Source organism: Daphnia pulicaria, chromosome 6 (genome assembly GCF_021234035.1).
Source record: "Daphnia pulicaria isolate SC F1-1A chromosome 6, SC_F0-13Bv2, whole genome shotgun sequence".
Taxonomy (NCBI): domain Eukaryota; kingdom Metazoa; phylum Arthropoda; class Branchiopoda; order Diplostraca; family Daphniidae; genus Daphnia; species Daphnia pulicaria.
The window spans coordinates 21,150,446-21,163,920 of NC_060918.1; the positions used below are offsets into that span (position 1 = coordinate 21,150,446).

Sequence of the window (13,475 nt, forward strand, 5' to 3'; positions counted from 1 at the left end):
TGACACCTTCGGCCATCACGGTTGGAAACATAGCCAATAATGGCGACGTCAAATATATAGCCAACAACAAACTAAGCAGAATATCTCTGTTATTCCTTTTTGTATTTACAGCTGTTAATTATTTATGTGATCGTTTCGTGTATCTTGCGATATACCTCGCTACTGAAACCCAAGTACGGTAGTAATATTTTTTTGTGGTTGGGAAAATTATTATATAACGGAATAGTTTTTATGCAGGCATCTCTACCGATAAAAAAACATCCATCTCTATATGGATGTCGGTGCCAGGGTGTACTGGGTACGAAGTGTTGTGTACGTGGAAACGATTGATCCGTGTCCGTGTACGTCCTTATAACCTTCACCTTCTTGAACGAAACTGAAGCCAACTCGCATCAACAGGTATAAGAACACAAGCCAAGTGGACCCCGCAGTGATTCGTGTCTATAGGTTTCCACATGCCCACGATTGCTTAACAAGAAACAAGAAAGTTTATATCAGCCCACAAAAATCATTGGCGATGCAGTCCCATTCTTAAACTGATCAAGTGTGGTTGTGGGTGTGCACATCCTTTTCGTACACATTGATGTTTATAGGGGGGGAAATCTTATACAGTACGACAAAATGGACGGAAATTCAAGTATGGGTCATTTGAGCATTGTTGAATTCTACAAGAATCGATCGGTTTTTATTACGGGAGCGACGGGATTCATGGGTAAGGTTCTGGTGGAGAAGATTTTGCGATCTTGTCCTGGCGTGGAGCGTCTCTACCTGTTGATGAGACCGTCAAAGGGTCAAAGTGTCGATTGCCGCCTTCAAGAATTCATCCAAAATCAGGTATTCCGCATTAATTGACAAACGCAAAAAGAGAAAAGAATTCGTAAATATTTTTCTTTTCAGATATTCACTAAGGTTAAAGAACAGCAGCCAAACGTAATGGAGAAAATCACGGCCGTGACAGGTGACGTCACACTGCCTCAACTTGGTTTGTCGCCATCCGATTTGCAGCTGTTGACGGAAAATGTTTCTGTCGTCTTCCATTCTGCCGCCACAGTCAGATTTGACGAGGAACTCAAAACGGCTCTGGTTATGAACGTGAAAGGGCCGATGGAGTTGCTCGAAATTTGTCGCAAAATGAAACACCTTGAGGTTGTTAATTTTCTGCTAATCTTTATGATTGTGTTTACATATTCATAGCTGTATAACTCTTTCAGGCATTGGTGCACCTGTCGACTGCCTTCAACAATCTTGACCGGGAAGAAATTAAGGAAGAGGTCTACTACAATCCGAAAGTGAATCCAGTGAAATTAATTGAATTTCTCGATGGTCTCGATGACGAAACACTTAAAATCATAACACCTGAGTAACTAATGAAAAATATTCATTTCGATTTCTAAGTCAAACATTAATTCTTCAACCCCTTACATTGACTTGATAAAGTACTAATATTAACATTTTTCTAGACTAGTGGGTGGGTGTCCCAACACGTATGTTTATACCAAAGGCTTGGCCGAGCAACTGCTGGAGACTAAATGTGGAAGCGTTCCGTTGGCGATCGTCCGGCCATCCATCGTGACTGCGGCTGAAAGTGAACCTTTTCCCGGTTGGGTCGACAACATGAACGGAACAACAGGTAAAATAATTTTTTTTTAAAGCTTTACCTGATGTTACGATGACTAAACGATGACTTAAAATTTGTTAAGGGACGATTGTTGCTGTCGGCAAAGGGATCTGTCATGTCATGAAAATAAACAAGAAACAAGTCAGTGATATTATTCCAGTGGATTATCCGATTAACTTGATGATTGCTGTGGCTTGGTACTTAGCATCTCATAGGTAACGATTTGTTGAAGTTAGATTGTTGTAATTAATATGTCGAAAACTAAATGTTGAACTTGCTCAGACCAACTGGCGTCCCCGTTTACACCTGCACCACTGGCCATCAAAACCCACTCACGTGGGGTATGCTAAAACATTGGGTCATGCAATCTTGGTTGAAATTTCCTACTAAAGAAATGATGTGGTATCCTAGCGTTCATCTAACAATTAACGATCTTTCGCTGAAAATCCGCCAGACTTTGTTTCACTATCTGCCAGCCTACTTGTTGGACTTGTTTATGCTAGCGACTGGAAAGCGCCCAAAATGGGTAAGATAATCGTAACTAAATTTGCATTAATATCACAATCGATTAGCTTTCTTTCGTGAATTAATTTAGGTCCGGCTCTACACAAAAGCAGATAAAGCTTTTGTTCCTTTGGAATTTTTCACATCTCATCAGTGGCGATTTATTAGTGACAATCCAATTCACTTATCGAAGGAGATGACCACCGAAGACCAGGAAATCTTTTATTTTGATGTTCGTAAAATCAATTGGCAAAATTACTTCGAAAATTACATATTAGGTGTTAGGAAATTAATTTTTAAAGATGATCCTGTCACTCTCCCATTGGCCAGAAGCAATCTCAAAAGGTACACACAATTTTTATTGCGCGATAACGCTCGTTTAGAAATTTACTTTATTCATCCCAAATTTTATCAATTTCAGATTGTACATGGTGCGACAGGGTTTATTGCTCGTTTTGTCAATGATTCTTATTTTCATTTTAAACAACTTTTTTTTGTCTTTCTTTCTTATTGGTCCCGAGGTTTTTTTTCTGTTTATAGAGTTCTTTTCTTTTTAAATTATGATTTTTAAATGTATCATTTATTTATGTTCTCTAATTAATGTTTTTTGAAAAAAGAAACATATTGATATGCATGTTAATAACTTATTGTATGCTTTTTGTTAACAATATGTTGTTATGATAGCAAAAATGAAAATAATGTTATACATGCAGATTACTGAGTAACAGTTTAAATAAACCGACATAACAGAAAATAATACTTATATAAATCTGAAAATTTATTTTTGTATTTTTTAATCAACGCAGTGAAAATATTTGTATTATAGTTTATTAGTTATTAATATTTTTCAAAACCCGACACAACATTACTATAGTGTTGCAATTCTGTTATCTCTCCAATTCCCATATTATTATAGGATTAGTTAATATTGATGGGTATACAAATCATGTTGTCGGTCGTTTTTGTTACAGATAAGGGAGCGGGCAAGAGCCGGATCACAGGCCAGTAAACAAGTTCCGATATACGATGAGACCAAATAAAATCACCGTGACAGAACGTCGAACAATTTACTCGTATGGAATCCACCAAATTACCTAATTGTCCCTTCAGCCAAGAGACGTCCTGATGGTAATAACAACGAAAACAAATTTAGAAAAATTTAACCCATTGATGACGCATTGAGTTCTAGCATATATACCTCTGGCGGAGCGAATGGATCCTTATCGGCGTGAACTAAAACGACAGGTGCGGTCACCAAAGTGAGATTATACTCGGGCGAGTATTTTGATTGGTATCTCTTCAAATTACCAACCGGTCCATAGTCGTAGTAGTTGAAGGATTCACCTGTGATAAAATTTAGTTTTGTTTTGGTGTTATAGGTGGTATACTATTACTTACTCCATTAATTGTTATTTTGATACTATCTCATATCGCTTACCGACAATGTAATTCTGAAAAAGATGAGCCATAGTATTGGCCGACCCACCTGCCGGATAATGACTAATTAAGCGATGGAATTCTACCTGTTATATTACGAAAATTGATAATCAGTTTTAAGAACAACTCTGAAACTATATAGTGTAGTTAAATAATATATAATGCGGGCAATTTAAAACCTTGGTCAAGTCATCCGTGTTGCCGAAAACTCGAGACAACCATTGCCTTGCCATCTGTGCCCCGAATTCACTTGACTTGCCCATCAAACGAACGAGTGTGTGTAATAGACTATTTTTGGCGTGAACCTCTCCGATGCCAAACCAGCGTTGGTAAAGCTGAAAACATCAAGCAAAACGCATTATGAGTAGCCTGAATATTTAAATTGAATATGTTGAGAAATAAAAAATGTTAAATTACTTGATAAAATTTCTCAAATCGCGCCATGTAACGGAAGTAGTTTTTCAAATGGGCTGAACTGACAGTCGGTCCCATGCCAATCATCAGTTCCACTTTGTCGTTGAGTCGTGGCTCTTCGATGGCTCCGATGAAAAAGATGCTGACGCCCAGTGAATAGCCAATGTAAGCGCCCAGTGTTGGCTGTCCTGTCACATTGAGGACGTAATCGATGCTGTTTGGAATATCGTACCGACCCATTTCGTCCCAACTGTTTGAAATTTTTCGAGTAATCAATTGAATAGGCTAATCAGTGAAATAAACAAATAATCAGTCGTACGAAAATTCCCAAAATTCCTTGTCTTCATCGGGATTGAGGCTGATGTGTTTTCGTGAATAAATGTTTCCTCTCGAATTTCCCATCCACACATCTGAATAAAGAAAGGTATGTTAGCTAATAGAAACGATGAGTGTACAAAGTCATTTGTCACCATATCCAAGATCCGCCAAGATGAACGCTGTCCAGGATCAAATAAAAGTTAAATCAATTGAAGTAAAACGAAGTAAAAAACAAACAATTTTGTGACAATTATGTTTTTAAAAAATTTTAAACTTGCACAAGGAGTTGTTGATGGAACCGACCATCCAAAAGTGATCGGTACCCATCATTCCGTGCTGCAAGAAAACCGCTCTTCGCTGCTGAATAAGCGATGGATCAAATGTTTCATTTCGCGTTTCCCTTCGTCCATGTGGAATCCGATGTAACTCCAGAATGTAACCGTCATCGGTAATTACGTGATGGGTTTCCACTGGATATCCTCGGTGTTTAATAATTTCTGGCTTCGAATTCAAAAGTATAATTCGAGAGGGAAAACTAAATAAGTTTTTACTTAGCCATCAGAAATAAGAGAAACGAATCATCATTTACCGTCGTCATGTAGGTCTCTGGATCTTGAATCATGTGGCGTTCCATCAGTTGGCTGAGTTTTAGAAACCAGTTGTTCAAATTTCGTAAACGTCTGGTTACTAGGGAGGGTGCGTACATTCGCAGTGTGTCCATGGGGAAAAACGAATAAGTGATCGCCAAACAAACAAAAATTTTGAAAATTGAAAATTCTTTCATCGTCAAATTTTGGCAGTGAACTGTGAAGTGGTGAATAGTTGATACTATATGGCTGTTGCTAGTAAACTGAAAGAAACGGAATGCCCAACATGTCCCTCATGCAGCGAAGAACATTTTTCTTTTTTGAACGTAACTATCGGTATAGGATAGGCTATCGGGTCGAACGGTTACCGTTGCTAGGGAAACTCCGGACGTGCATCAGTGTTTTTTTTTTGCTGATCTCGCTGTGTGATGATCTAAGGAGTCATGCACTTGTTGCTGTGCCATAGCCTGTTATAGCCTGTGGCTGTAAATCCACCGAGACTCAAGGACATATTGATTTGGGACTTCATGGTTGGCTAAGTTAGCTAATAGTCGACATCTGTTAACAGATGTTTTTGATTAGCTAATCTAGGCAATGGTAGATCTTTTTGATTAGCGAGTGCATTCGCTAATCCCTGCGAATTAGCGAATGAACTCGCTAATTTGGACTTTTTAGCGAATGCATTCGCTAAACTATGTCAGAATTAGCCAATACACTCGCTAATTCACACATTTTGAATTTCGGTTCCACATTTTGTAAACAGAGTATATTAGTGAATGTATTTACTCGCTAATTGAATTTCAATTGCGAAAGCAATCGCTATGAAATAAATTTTTGGTCCTGGGTCCCAAATCTGGTCCCGCAAGTCCTTACTTTTTAGCGAATCCACTCGCTGATTCATAATTTGAATGCGTATCTTTCAACGCCCAAAACATTAAATAGCGAATCAACTCGCTAATACAATCCTTTATTAGCAAGTGCATTCGCTAATTCATTCCCTCTCACAAGACAAATAAATAGTGAATCATCTCGCTAATACATTCCTCTATTAGCGAGTGCATTCGCTAATCATAATTGCAAACCCTTTTTCACTACAATCTAAATTAAAATAGCAAGTCAACTCGCTAATACAATTTCTTATTAGCGAGGCGAGTGCATTCGCTAATTCATTCCCTCTTTCACCACGAGACAAATAAATAGCGAATCATCTCGCTAATGCATCCTGTATTAGCGAGTACAACCGCTAAAATGCACCGGATTAGCGAATGCACTCGCTAATCCAAAACATCTATAATGGCCTGTAGACTAGCTAATCAAAAACATCTGCTAACGGATGTCGACTACCTAACTTAGCTAATAAACCAGAAACGGATACGAGGCATCCATAATATACACAGTTTTTCTAAGCTTTCATTTTAATTTGCAGTGCTGGCAAGATATGGAGTATATAAGCGAGCAGTTATCCTAGGTGATTCAGCACTCTCATTCCTAAGTCGCAGGTACACTGTCATATTCACCCTTTTAGTATAAACATTAATGTTAAGAGAAACAATTTTCATATTAAGAAAATGGAGGGAAATGCAAGTATGGGTCATTTGAGCATTGTCGAATTCTACGAGAATCGATCGGTTTTTATTACGGGAGCAACGGGATTCATGGGTAAGGTTCTGGTGGAGAAGATTTTGCGATCTTGTCCTGGCGTGGAGCGTCTATACTTACTGATGAGGCCGTCAAAGGGTCAAAGTGTCGATTGCCGCCTTCGAGAATTCATCCAAAATGAGGTATTCCGCATTAATTGACAAACGCAAAAAGAGAAAAGAATTCGTCAATATTTTTTCTTTTCAGATATTCGGTAAGGTCAAAGAACAGCAGCCAAACCTAATGGCGAAAATCACGGCCGTGACAGGTGACGTCACACTGCCTCAACTGGGTTTGTCGCCATCCGATTTACAGCTGTTGATTGAAAATGTGTCTGTCGTGTTCCATTCTGCTGCCACAATCAGATTCAACGAGGAATTGAAAACGGCTCTCGTTATGAACGTGAAAGGGCCGATGGAATTGCTCGAAATTTGTCTCAAAATAAAACATCTTGAGGTTGGCGGCTGCTAATCGTCATAATTGGTTATTATCAATTAATCCTGTACATCTCTTTCAGGCATTTGTACACGTGTCGACTGCCTTCAATAATCTTGACCGGGAGAAAATTAAGGAAGAGGTTTACTACAATCCGAAAGTGAATCCAGTGAAATTAATTGAATTTCTTGATGGTCTCGATGACGAAACACTTAAAATCATGACGCCTGAGTAACTATAATAAAAAATATTCATTTCGATTTCTTTTTAAAAAATAACATTTATTCTTCACCTCCTATTTTTTACTACTTTAAAAATTTTTTCTAGACTAGTGGGTGAGTGTCCAAACACGTATGTTTATACCAAAGGCTTGGCCGAGCAGCTGCTGGAAACTAAACGTGGAAGCGTTCCGTTGGCAATTGTCCGGCCATCCATCGTGACTGCGGCTGAAAGTGAACCTTTTCCTGGTTGGGTCGACAACATGAACGGTGCAACAGGTAATTTTTTTTTTCCCAAAATCGAATTTCCTTTTAATTTTATCTGGTGTTTTAAGATGACTAACCTTTTAGTATTGGATTAATTTTGCTTGGTTAGGAACAATTGCTGCTGTCGGTAAAGGGATCTATCGTACCCTTAAAATAAACAAAAAATTAGTCAGTGATATCATTCCAGTTGATTATCCAATCAATTTGATGATTGCCGTTGCTTGGTATTTAGCAACTCACAGGTAAAAATATCTCGATGTTAAATTTGAGTTTGAATCAATCAATATTTTTAACACTAAACTTGAGCAGGCCAACTGGCGTTCCCGTCTACACTTGCACCACTGGACATCGAAACCCACTCACCTGGGGTATGCTAAAACATTGGACCCTAGAATTTTGGTTGAAGTTTCCTACTAAAGAAATGCTGTGGTATCCCAGCGTTCATTGCACAATGCACGATCTTAATCTCAAAATCACGCAAATTTTGTTTCACTATCTGCCAGCCTACGTGATGGACTTGTTTATGCTAGCGACGGGGAAGCGCGCAAAATGGGTATGACATCCGCTAATTAATTTGATTTTTAATAATTTGAAATTTATTAATTTGCATGCGGCGTAAATTTAAGCTTAATATGCGACGGCATCACATTTATTTTAATTTCAATTATTACTATTTTCCCGGCATCATAATAATTTATTTATTTATTCAAATTATTATTATTTACCCGTTCGTATTGTATGCAGGTCCGTCTCTATGGAACGCCAAAGTGACGCAAAATTAACTGCTTGAAATTTACTGCAATTCACCACCGCCTTCTAGCGGGCGGACCGAAAATCGTCGTTTCTCTGCCTCTTTTGGGGAGGGGTTCTAAGCTATCGATTGCAATGCAATAGTTAGCTTAACAATTGATTTGCAATCGTCTCAGACGAATGTTATTGTTTACAATCGCAAGGTAAAAACAAAAAAATCAAAGTGGTTCTTTTTGCTCTAGCAAATTTTCATTAGAAGGACATATCTAATAAGTGAAGCCGTGATGAACCCTTAAAACTCATAAGGTAAGTCTTCTTTACACTATTTCGGTTCAAAAAAGAATGCGAATGTGAATTTAATTGATACTCTGCTGTTACAGGAGAAGTGTTGATGATAGTCGAGGACTGTCGAATAGGCCATTTGCAAACGTACTTGCCCAATCACCGACATAACTCGAATTTGATTGATTGATGGAAATCTCTCAGTTCCGGACATGCAGGAAATACTGCATGCATTAAAAGGTACTCCATAACTTATTTCCGTAAATAATTTTCTAACTTTGATTTCATACATTTAGAAAGCAAGGTTAAAGAGAAAGCAGTGACAGTGAGATACCTAATACAAAGAGGCAGATTGCAATCACATACTTCAACTCAATAGTCCATGATGTAAACTTGGCAGGTGAGTTGTTGTCGAAATTTTTTAAATCTTACAAAGGCTTGTTATTGTCTTTTCGTCAATTCTAATAAGTCCCAACACATTTATTTAAGCTCAATTGTTAATGGAATTTATTGACAGGTGAATGTGAGCAGTATCATACTGGGTTTGCCAAGAACACCGAACACCCCAATACCAATTTGTTGTACTGGCCATGTCCACAGCGGACTTAATATCTTGAATAACTGCCAGAAGAATGGATTATTGGACCTGCAAAAAACTGAGTCTGTAACTGGGAATTAATTAATTGAAAACGAGCGTTGTTACATGTTTGGTTGTAATGACTAGACAAGTTGTGGAATTCCGGAATAATTAAATTTTTTTTTCCAAATTAGTTCTACCCGGGAAGGTACTCTACAACACAGCTGTGACGGTCAGGATCAAGTGCGACAACCGCACTTGCTTTACGACAGCGAGGACGAGTCAGACGAGCGGGACTGCCATTCGGCTAGCCCGTGCACCGATATAATAATAAATATTCTTTAACAAAATAATAGAATGATTTCTGTCAATCAACATTGTCATCATAAGTCAAATGTGATTCCCCCCAATCGTCTACTGCTCAAATTTTTTCAAGAAATAAACGAGACGAAACGAGAGCTCTTACTTCTCTTTGTGATTTTATTAAATTTATTGAAAAGGAGTCATCTGTGTGAAAACAGTGTAGCGGAAATGAAAGGAATCCTAATGCAATCATCATAGAAAGAGAGAAAAACGACTTAATTACTTAATCTCGATCCTTCCATACGAATAAAAGGCAACATCTTGATTTAAAAAACCAAAAAATCTGTGTGATTAAGAAAGGAGGGTATTTTGAAATGAATTGCGGGATGACACTATCATCAATTTAAACCCCGAATCCTTCACAAAAAAGCAAAAAGGAATAACAAAAAAAAATGTAAAAAAAAAAGTAAACCAAACACATGGAACTTTCCATCATCAGTGAACATCTGATTATTGAGCATGATTGGATTGTATCCAGAATGGTCCAAAAAAGAAACAGGATTCAGTAAGTTCGTCTCTTCAATGATGATACCCGAGTGTTATCATTCGAACTACAATAAATATAGAAATAACATTTTGATTCGATTTTAATTGATTACCATATTATTTGATAAAATTACCAATTTTCCATGTGCTGTATGTAGCGCCGGACAGAAACTCGTTGATTGCAGCTTTTGCAGAGAATTGTTTCCTCCTGCTCTGGCGGCTGCTGTTCGCATGAAATATTTTCCCCAATTGGGACCAGAGCAATTAGTTTGCCTGACATTCGTTGCGTTTAAACATTTAAAGTTTTGAAAAAGTATTAAAATGAAAAAAGCGGAATATGTATAAACTAAATCCAAATTACCCTTATCTCTTGGCCACAGGGAACTGAGTAGTTTTTGATGGTGAGACGACTTGAATTTCCCGGTCCTTTAGCACAGACATAAAAGGCAGGTGCCTCGCTGAGTCGAGGGAACTCCCGCTTAAAGATCTTTCGTACATCTGCACTGGAAGCGTTGTGTGGGAAGCGGACGTCAAATCTATACCCTAGACCACATTCCTTCAACCAATTGTGCTCTGTGGAATTAGGCATCTCCAATTCGTCTTTCTTTGAACAAAGAAATAGGTCCTTGACGGATACATCTTGGCTTTCTGAAAGGGAATTACAACGTTAACATTAAATGTTTTTAAAATTAATGACGATACTGTACCTTTGTTAGGCTGTTTTTTGGCAAAGCCAAACTTGAACGCCAATTCTTCCTTGACTGAAGATGAGTGTGGGCCGCGTCTTTCAGGATTTCTTTTTTTTTTTTTTGAACTTGAAAAAATGCTCTTATCACTGTCTGTAGAACAGTTCTTTTTCGACCTTTTTTTCTTGTTTTTCTTTTTTTTCTTTCGCTCAAAATCCGTGTCGGAAGAAGACTCTGACGATTCAGACGATGTCGATCGATAGCCTAATGAAATACATTTCACTTAACTGTGATTTATTATCATTACTTTTCTGTAGGTACTTACGTTTTTTTAGTTCTTTTCCTTTCGAAATTTTACCGCTACCTCGGCTGGTGGAAGGCTGGTCGTAGTCATCAATCCTTGAAGTTGAACCCGCTTGCCTTGAAGTCGAATACGATGGCCTTTCTCCAGGATCGTCGAAGTTAAAGGAAGCCTCAGCTCTTGAATTCTCCATAAATGGAGGGAAACCATGTGTTTCCAGGCAGAGCGTAGCACTTCGCTGTAAATCAGCCACTTGTAACTTCAGATGAATAATTTCAACTTCTTGCTGAGCGTTGTTTTCCACTAAAGCCTTTCTCTCCGCCAAAAGACGAACAAATTCCACATCGGAAGTGAGACTGCTTATTTCTTCGATCTCGGTATCACGGCGGCATAATGGACAAGTTATCGAGGTCAGGACTCGATCATACATTCGCTACAAACATAATAAATCTTACGATACTTAAAAAAAAATAAAAAAAATATTAGTACCGTAGCGCATGTGAGACACAAGCGGTGCCCGCAATGTAGAAATTTCGGTATGAGTTCCGCCTGGAATGGATCTAAACAAACCGGGCAAAATACATTAACTTCGACGCCCGACATGGCAGCAACCAAGAGTCCTGTGCAATTGAGAGACATCAGCCTTTTTATACGGTGGACACGCTTTAATAGAACAAAAAAATAGGTTTTGGGATGGTGGGGAGGGGGATGAACACAAAGAATTTGCGGAAAATTTACTTTCCCTTACTCATTTTCTTTTTTATCCCTTGAAATATTAAAATTTATGTCCAAAAGGAGATACATACAGATGAGACGGGAAGTACGTCAAGAACTTTATTATTACAGTTAATTACATTAAAAATAATTCTCTTGAATGAAAAAGCTAATTAATCAATAAAATTAATTGAATTGCAAAGAGAAGTAAGAATTCTCGTTTATTTCTTGAAAAAATTTGAGCAGTAGACGATTGGGGGGAATCACATTTGACTTATGATGACAATGTTGATTGACAGAAATCATTCTATTATTTTGTTAAAGAATATTTATTATTATATCGGTGCACGGGCTAGCCGAATGGCAGTCCCGCTCGTCTGACTCGTCCTCGCTGTCGTAAAGCAAGTGCGGTTGTCGCACTTGATCCTGACCGTCACAGCTGTGTTGTAGAGTACCTTCCCGGGTAGAACTAATTTGGAAAAAAAAATTTAATTATTCCGGAATTCCACAACTTGTCTAGTCATTACAACCAAACATGTAACAACGCTCGTTTTCAATTAATTAATTCCCAGTTACAGACTCAGTTTTTTGCAGGTCCAATAATCCATTCTTCTGGCAGTTATTCAAGATATTAAGTCCGCTGTGGACATGGCCAGTACAACAAATTGGTATTGGGGTGTTCGGTGTTCTTGGCAAACCCAGTATGATACTGCTCACATTCACCTGTCAATAAATTCCATTAACAATTGAGCTTAAATAAATGTGTTGGGACTTATTAGAATTGACGAAAAGACAATAACAAGCCTTTGTAAGATTTAAAAAATTTCGACAACAACTCACCTGCCAAGTTTACATCATGGACTATTGAGTTGAAGTATGTGATTGCAATCTGCCTCTTTGTATTAGGTATCTCACTGTCACTGCTTTCTCTTTAACCTTGCTTTCTAAATGTATGAAATCAAAGTTAGAAAATTATTTACGGAAATAAGTTATGGAGTACCTTTTAATGCATGCAGTATTTCCTGCATGTCCGGAACTGAGAGATTTCCATCAATCAATCAAATTCGAGTTATGTCGGTGATTGGGCAAGTACGTTTGCAAATGGCCTATTCGACAGTCCTCGACTATCATCAACACTTCTCCTGTAACAGCAGAGTATCAATTAAATTCACATTCGCATTCTTTTTTGAACCGAAATAGTGTAAAGAAGACTTACCTTATGAGTTTTAAGGGTTCATCACGGCTTCACTTATTAGATATGTCCTTCTAATGAAAATTTGCTAGAGCAAAAAGAACCACTTTGATTTTTTTGTTTTTACCTTGCGATTGTAAACAATAACATTCGTCTGAGACGATTGCAAATCAATTGTTAAGCTAACTATTGCATTGCAATCGATAGCTTAGAACCCCTCCCCAAAAGAGGCAGAGAAACGACGATTTTCGGTCCGCCCGCTAGAAGGCGGTGGTGAATTGCAGTAAATTTCAAGCAGTTAATTTTGCGTCACTTTGGCGTTCCATACGTCTCTACACAAAAACAGATAAAGCTTTTGTTCCTTTTGAATTTTTTACGACACATCAGTGGCGATTTATTAGTGACAATCCAATTCATTTATTGGAGGAGATGACCACTGAAGACCAGGAAATGTTTAACTTCGATGTTCGAAAAATAAATTGGCAAAGTTATTTCGAAAATTACATATTAGGAATCAGGCAACTTGTTTTTAAAGATGATCCTATCACTCTTCCATTTGCCAGAAGCAATCTCGAAAGGTACATACCATATATAAATGTGCGCTACAAGGCTGAATAAGACATTCCTATTCTTAATATTTTTCTCAATTTTTAGATTGTACATGGTGCGACAGATTTTGATATTCATT

At 37.9% G+C, this 13,475-nt stretch overlaps 2 protein-coding genes and 2 long non-coding RNA genes across 10 annotated transcripts in view; 2 read left to right on the top strand and 2 right to left on the bottom strand.

Moving 5' to 3' along the window:
- The first annotated feature begins 341 nt into the window (after window positions 1-341).
- LOC124342674 (putative fatty acyl-CoA reductase CG5065) overlaps window positions 342-13,475 on the top strand; it is a 30,196-nt gene continuing 17,062 nt past the window's right edge. For 2 of the 5 annotated variants that reach the window (XM_046795765.1, XM_046795767.1), the window contains exons 1-8: window positions 342-611; window positions 3,240-3,241; window positions 6,444-6,659; window positions 6,724-6,972; window positions 7,034-7,182; window positions 7,279-7,448; window positions 7,546-7,678; window positions 7,746-7,989. In XM_046795765.1, coding sequence (XP_046651721.1) covers window positions 584-611; window positions 3,240-3,241; window positions 6,444-6,659; window positions 6,724-6,972; window positions 7,034-7,182; window positions 7,279-7,448; window positions 7,546-7,678; window positions 7,746-7,989 — 1,191 coding nt within the window. In that variant the 5' untranslated portion in view covers window positions 342-583. Of the gene's footprint in view, window positions 638-692; window positions 835-897; window positions 1,147-1,211; window positions 1,361-1,460; window positions 1,631-1,700; window positions 1,834-1,900; window positions 2,145-2,213; window positions 2,468-3,239; window positions 3,242-6,443; window positions 6,660-6,723; window positions 6,973-7,033; window positions 7,183-7,278; window positions 7,449-7,545; window positions 7,679-7,745; window positions 7,990-13,475 lie in introns of all 5 variants that reach the window. The other 3 variants (XM_046795768.1, XM_046795769.1, XM_046795770.1) reach the window with 3 other exon arrangements.
- Window positions 3,013-5,190, bottom strand: LOC124342707 (gastric triacylglycerol lipase-like). Its single transcript, XM_046795828.1, has 9 exons — window positions 4,881-5,190; window positions 4,570-4,792; window positions 4,444-4,470; window positions 4,293-4,383; window positions 3,977-4,223; window positions 3,739-3,894; window positions 3,561-3,645; window positions 3,321-3,466; window positions 3,013-3,244 (listed from the first exon to the last, which is right to left on the bottom strand). The coding sequence occupies exons 1-9, from the start codon at window positions 5,073-5,075 to the stop codon at window positions 3,041-3,043; spliced, it is 1,374 nt and encodes a 457-aa protein (XP_046651784.1). The 5' UTR covers window positions 5,076-5,190; the 3' UTR covers window positions 3,013-3,040.
- On the top strand, window positions 8,191-9,503 carry LOC124342922. 2 transcript variants are annotated; one of them, XR_006918969.1, is made up of 5 exons: window positions 8,191-8,492; window positions 8,567-8,708; window positions 8,765-8,868; window positions 8,986-9,178; window positions 9,240-9,503. It is a non-coding gene; the product is annotated as an uncharacterized LOC124342922 (long non-coding RNA). The 2 variants fall into 2 exon arrangements; XR_006918968.1 differs by having other exon boundaries at window positions 8,986-9,503.
- Window positions 11,800-13,105, bottom strand: LOC124342921. Of its 2 annotated transcripts, XR_006918967.1 has the most exons (5): window positions 12,812-13,105; window positions 12,596-12,737; window positions 12,436-12,539; window positions 12,126-12,318; window positions 11,800-12,064 (listed from the first exon to the last, which is right to left on the bottom strand). It is a non-coding gene; the product is annotated as an uncharacterized LOC124342921 (long non-coding RNA). The 2 variants fall into 2 exon arrangements; XR_006918966.1 differs by having other exon boundaries at window positions 11,800-12,318.